Source organism: Physeter macrocephalus, chromosome 4 (genome assembly GCF_002837175.3).
Source record: "Physeter macrocephalus isolate SW-GA chromosome 4, ASM283717v5, whole genome shotgun sequence".
Taxonomy (NCBI): Eukaryota; Metazoa; Chordata; class Mammalia; order Artiodactyla; family Physeteridae; genus Physeter; species Physeter macrocephalus.
Genome location: NC_041217.1, coordinates 15,152,873 through 15,158,978, shown reverse-complemented (window position 1 = coordinate 15,158,978; position 6,106 = coordinate 15,152,873). Strand labels below are relative to the sequence as shown.

General features: G+C 37.6%; 1 protein-coding gene across 1 annotated transcript in view; it reads left to right on the top strand.

The window, feature by feature from the left end:
• USH2A (usherin) overlaps positions 1-6,106 on the top strand; it is an 829,367-nt gene that overhangs the window by 227,395 nt on the left and 595,866 nt on the right. The window contains exon 19 of the mRNA XM_028488076.1: positions 1,912-2,056. Coding sequence (XP_028343877.1) covers positions 1,912-2,056 — 145 coding nt within the window. The remainder of the gene's footprint in view (positions 1-1,911; positions 2,057-6,106) is intronic.

The following is a 6,106-nucleotide window of genomic DNA, read 5'->3' as shown; positions in this document are numbered from 1 at the left end:
TAGTAGGTCTGCATCTTTATTCCCATCTTGTCCCTAGGTTCTTCTGACCATTTTCTTTCTTTCTTTTTTTTTTTCTTAGATTCCATATATATGTGTTAGCATATGGTATTTGTTTTTCTCCTTCTGACTTACTTCACTCTGTATGACAGACTCCAGGTCCATCCACCTCACTACAAATAACTCAATTTCGTTTCTTTTTATGGCTGAGTTATATTCCATTGTATATATGTGCCACATCTTCTTTATCCATTCATCTGTTGATGGACACTTAGGTTGCTTCCATGTCCTGGCTATTGTAAATAGAGCTGCAGTGAACATTGTGGTACATGACTCTATTTGAATTATGCCCAGTAGTGGGACTGCTGGGTCTTATGGTAGTTCTATTTTTAGTTTTTTAAGGAACCTCCATATTGTTCACCCCCTCCCTCTTGATGTGTTCTTGAGACAAAGAATAATTTGTTTAAAAATGATTCAATTTTTTAAATTAAATAAGAAATACCTTAATGTATTTTATCTTAAAAACAATTTCATTTTCTAAAAATCTGCATTAAATCCCATCAAGATTGTGCTAAATAAGATAAATCTTATAGCAATATTAAGTAAGATTTACTCATTTCAAAGTTTTATTTTTCTTAGAAAATTTTAAATCACATTGCACAAAAGAAAAAAGTTTATCTCTTCAAAACCTAAGTAGCCATTTTAAAATTGGAAAAAGGATTAATAATTCAGTGTTTGATGCTTTTCTGATTTCTAAATGTAATTGCAAGAAAATGGTACCAGTGTTTTAAATTATTCCTAGATATTTTGAATCTCCAAAGTCACCTTTATTTCTGAAAAATGTTATGTAAGCAATATAATTTATATTCCAAACACATTGCTTTCTAGAACTACTCAGTTTATGAAATTTTAAAGTCAGTACCCAGGCACATATTCCAAATGAATTTTATTGTACTCCTAAAGGGAAAACAAAATCTAGAAATTGACTCCAAATGTTATTAATCTTTACAGTTACCTGTAGTATTTATATTTATGGAAGATTATTTGATATGGATGTATATCAATATCCCTTAGAAAAATAGCTTTGTACTCATGCTTGCTGTCAGACTATCCGTTTTAATGACTTTTTTTTCCTGAATATAATCACCAGTGGTCTTTGTATCTACAGACTAAGCAAATTTACATGGTTGCTTTTGATCAATTCTAGTTATAATGACAGGACAAGCTCTCAGTGTTTATTGTTTAATTACTTGTTTATGGACCATAGAGTCTCCTTTGCTCAAATCTGCTATTTTCATTTGAAAATGTGTGATAAAGACAGTATTTCAAAAAAAAATGTAACTGTTTGATCAATCTGCTTATGCTCAGTTGTACAAGAAAGATAATTGAGAATTGACTTCATGTGGGTGCTAGTAATCTTTCCTTTTTTTCCCTTTTTCTTCCTGTGGCTTTTTTTTTTTTTTTAAAGCAAATGATGGGATTGATTTAACATAGTGACATCTTTCTGTACCAGCTCCATCAACTAGCATGTGGGCATTACTGCACTGGGTTCATTTTGGCCAAGCCCCATGGTTTTATTTGGACATTTTCACGATAACAATGACAGTGTCACCATGCTTTATCTGTACCATCAGTGACACGAACTGCACCACCATGCTGCTTTATGAGGCAATAACTCGGTTTCCTCATTTGTCCACACAGGAACTGGATTATTACCTCATAAAGCAGTGTGATTGTACAATTATCAATTAAATCCTAGCTTGTTGAGGCCCTTCAAAAAAATCCCTTTTCCTAGTCATGGTGGGCAATAATTCCCTCTGTCAGAATTCCTGGAACTTTGCTTGTCAAGCTGATATTTTTCACACTGATTATCTATTATCTGACTTTTTTTTTTTTTTTTTTTTTGCTTCACAGGTGTTGTACACTGCTAAATCCCAAGAACTGTCTTATATTGTAAAAGGACTACAACCTTACAGGATATATAACTTTACTGTTTCTCTCTGCAATTCAGTTGGTTGTATAACCAGTGCTTCCAGAGCAGGACGGACTTCAGCAGCAGGTAAGCAAGTTCTAAAGGACATGAAAAATATATTGTGTATTTATAAACAAAACACCTACAAAGCTCAATACCTTCTCTAGTCTGGACTTAATACTTGTCTTTTCTGCTTTCTCCTTCTCCCTCACTAACCCTGATTGCTACTGACCTTGACATAGTTGAACAGAAAAAGAAACTTAAGAGCCCTGAACATTCCTGAGTTGCAACTGTGTCATCATAAGAAACATAATTAGATGCAGAGTGACTACAGGACTCCCACCACCCTAAGTCCTAAAGGTGTCCCAACAATTGTTTGCAGTGTTTAGCCGGCTTCTTCTGAGGACTCAGAATACTCCTCCTCTCAGCCTTAATTTTTTGTGTGTGGGATTTGGTCTATCCCCTCCTGCCCCATGGAGCTAACAGCAGACATCCAGAAATTACTGGGTTGCCCTGGTGTCATATTTTGCCTTTATGGGACAGGCAGTAGTGTGCTTATTAATCTGTTTATAATGAATATGAAGCTCCTAAGTACATAAAATTGAAATAACAACTTGTTATCATGTATAATGTTACCAGGAAATAGTTTGTGTAATTTTTTGCTTGCTTCACTTACGACAAATTAGGTTCACACGAACTTGATTACATGTATTATTAACACCTATATAACCCAATCACTTACCATTTAGGATATTTTCAAATCAGTTTTTCTGTTAGCATCCAACAAGGCTTAGATTCCTGGTGCTCTTTAAGGAAATGTCCAGATGTGAGGAGGTTAAGAGACTCCTAGGCGAATGACAGATAGCATACAAACATGTTTAGCTATGAAAATACTCCTTAGACCTTCTTCCTTACTGTCCTCATATTACAATTCCATAGTTTTTGTCTTGGCCGCTCCGCGGCATGTGGGATCCTCCCAGACCGGGGCGCGGACCCGGTTCCCCTGCATCGGCAGGCGGACGCGCAACCACTGCGCCACCAGGGAAGCCCAAATCAGTTTTTCTGTTAGCATCCAACAAGGCTTAGATTCCTGGTGCTCTTTAAGGAAATGTCCAGATGTGAGGAGGTTAAGAGACTCCTAGGCGAATGACAGATAGCATACAAACATGTTTAGCTATGAAAATACTCCTTAGACCTTCTTCCTTACTGTCCTCATATTACAATTCCATAGTTTTTGTCTTGTTTTATTTTGTTTTCATTCTGGAAGAACTTGTTTGGCTCAAATTATCTTGTATCAATATACAACAAACTTCAACTATAACAAGTAATTTTGTTTCTTCAAATTGTCCACCAATGATGGGCACTTCCCTGGCGGTCCAGTGGTTAAGACTCTGCGCTCCCAATGCAGGGGGCACGGGTTCCATCCCTGGTTGGGAAACTAAGATCCCCACGTGCTGCATGGCATGGCCAAAAAAAAAAAATTTTTTTTTTTCAATAATGAGAATGACTCCAAAGTTCCGAGTAATTATGTTTTATTATCTCTGACTGAACTCTGTGTTTTTACATATTTAACCTATATGTACAAGTATTTATGGAGTATCTAGCTTGAACAAAAAACACCATTCTCCTATAAGAATATTTATTTATTTTTATATACTATGTTATTAGAGAGTTACAGAGTGTGGATAACAGGGGAAGACTCCCTGTCTCTTTTAGAAACAATGACATAATTTGGGACTAGAGGCTAAAAATTAAAAGAGGAATCTGTCCTGGGGGCTGGAGAAAGTGAAAACAGAAACCACACAAACCAAAGATTGGCCTGAGATCTAGGGGAGGATAAAGGGACTCCGATTATGTGACCGAGCAGAGCTGAAATCACGGCTTCTCAGGGTTGTAAAACATTTCAAAGTCATCTAGGGTGACTATCTAGCCAATATTAATGTATCCTATGCAACATTCCTTCCAAGTGTTTGTCTGACCTGTGTTTGATCCTTTAGTGGTAGGGGAACGACACCTCTCTGGCAAATCATACCATGTTTAGAGACCTCTTTGAAAACGCAATTTCAAAGGTGATACTAATCCAAAATACCTCCCTCTGGCTCCTATTGAACATTCTCCTTCCACTCCCTTGGGGGCTGTCCTCACTCTAATTCACCTTCCTCATGACATCACTTCCAATAACATCTTCAGTAACAATACCCCCAGCCAAGTCTTCTCTCCTCCAGGCTGTGTACTGAGGGACCTCCCAGCTGCACCTCACATGCCCTAGTTTCCAGCACGGTTAGGACAGGCTCTCTCCTTTAGATAGGATCTACTCTGTTCTTTTCATAGACACAAACTAAAAGAACTGAATGGAGACATGCTGGTCCCCAGAGACTAGACAGACCCTGGACATGGAAAGAGAAAAGCAGGGAAAATGTCTATAGAATGGCATCTTCCCTGCTTAATGGACCAATGATCACGTCTGTGTGAATATCATCCTCATTGGTTGCAGTAAGAGTTCCTGTGACGTGGAACTCACTGCGCCCCAGTGCTATGTGCTCTTCTTCTAGTCACTGGTGAGGAGGCTTAAGGCCACTCCATCCACTGGAAGCTGAGTGGAGCAGAACTCATCTAGGCCCTCTGAGTCCTCTCCCTGCCTCTTTATCCCTGAATAACAGAACTTGGAAACCTCTCATAGTCTCCGAAAGCCATGAGAAGTGCAAGTTAATTGACTTTTTCATATAAGAGTTTATTTGTGTATTTTAGGGGAAAATGATAAGCCAGAATGCCACACACAACTTGAATTTGAGCTCTGCCATCTACTAGCTTTGTGACCTTGAGTAAATTATATGACCTCTGTGCCTTAGTTTTCCAATTTATAAATAAGGATAACCTATTACATAGGGCTCTCCCGAGGAGTAAATACATGTTAAGTATTTAAAGCAGTGCCCAGCACAGAGTAAATCCTAAAAATAAAATTGTTATTTTAATCAAGATTTCTATCATAACTATTTTGTAATACTTTTATCAGTCACAATGTAAATGTTATAGAATGTCTAATCAAATGTTATCGAAGTCATGCAATTTATTTTACAACTTTGTTTCCGTAACAGTATTATAACATAAATATAACAATGGAGAGTCCTAAAACTAAGGATTGAATGGCAAAAGTAAACTGTAGGGGGGCTAACATCGAAAAGCATCATTTTTCAGTTCTGTAAGGAGCATGTTGTTCAGGATTATGGCATGCATTTCAGGATTTTGATCAAAAACTACACATTTCAAATTTGTTGTTTACAATATAGAGTTAATAATGTGTCATAACCATATTGTTGCTATGTTTTGCTGTGAATGCTCAATTCAGTAAACGTCTATTAAGGTTACTATTTAAAGCACTGGGTGGAGGGGATTCTAGTAGAATCCATTCAAAGATACCTTAATGGTGTCTGCATTAAGGTACTGACATATAACAGGTAGGGTTAACACCTTGGGGGAAAGGATAAAAGAAAGCTATGGGAAAGGAGAATATGGGATAGATAGCTTTGATTTAGGAGACTGGGAAATTAGCTCAGGTTAAATGGCATTTGAAATGGACTATAAAGAATTGGTAAAGATTTTTGCAGCTATTATACCATGTGTCTCTGTTTGAGGGGCTGTTCCATACTGACATGATGAAAGCTGAGGTTTATAAAGGTGCCTCTGTCAGTATAGTGTAGAATAGATTAAAGTGTGGAAATAGAGACTGGTAGACATTCCAAGGGGGCCATGAGAAAGTAAATCAGATAAATAGAAGGAAAGATTAAAAGAAATGAATAGAGTAGATCAAGGAAAGGAAATCCACGGGTTAAGAAGGAGAAATTGAAGATGACAGTAAATATCCTAGACAGTGGTGATGCCACTAGATATAATGCAAAAGATGAAGAAAGAACATATGGGAGAAATAAAACCATGAGTTTCAGTTTGATTATCTGATGGAAACACATCCATGACAATTATAACCAGCCAACAGCAGAAAATGCAAATCTGGAGCTTAAGAAGGATGCGGGTTTTATAATCACCTGCATAGGGCTTCCCTGGTGGCGCAGTGGTTGAGAGTCCGCCTGCCGATGCAGGGGACACGGGTTCGTGCCCCGGTCCGGGAAGATCCCACGTGCC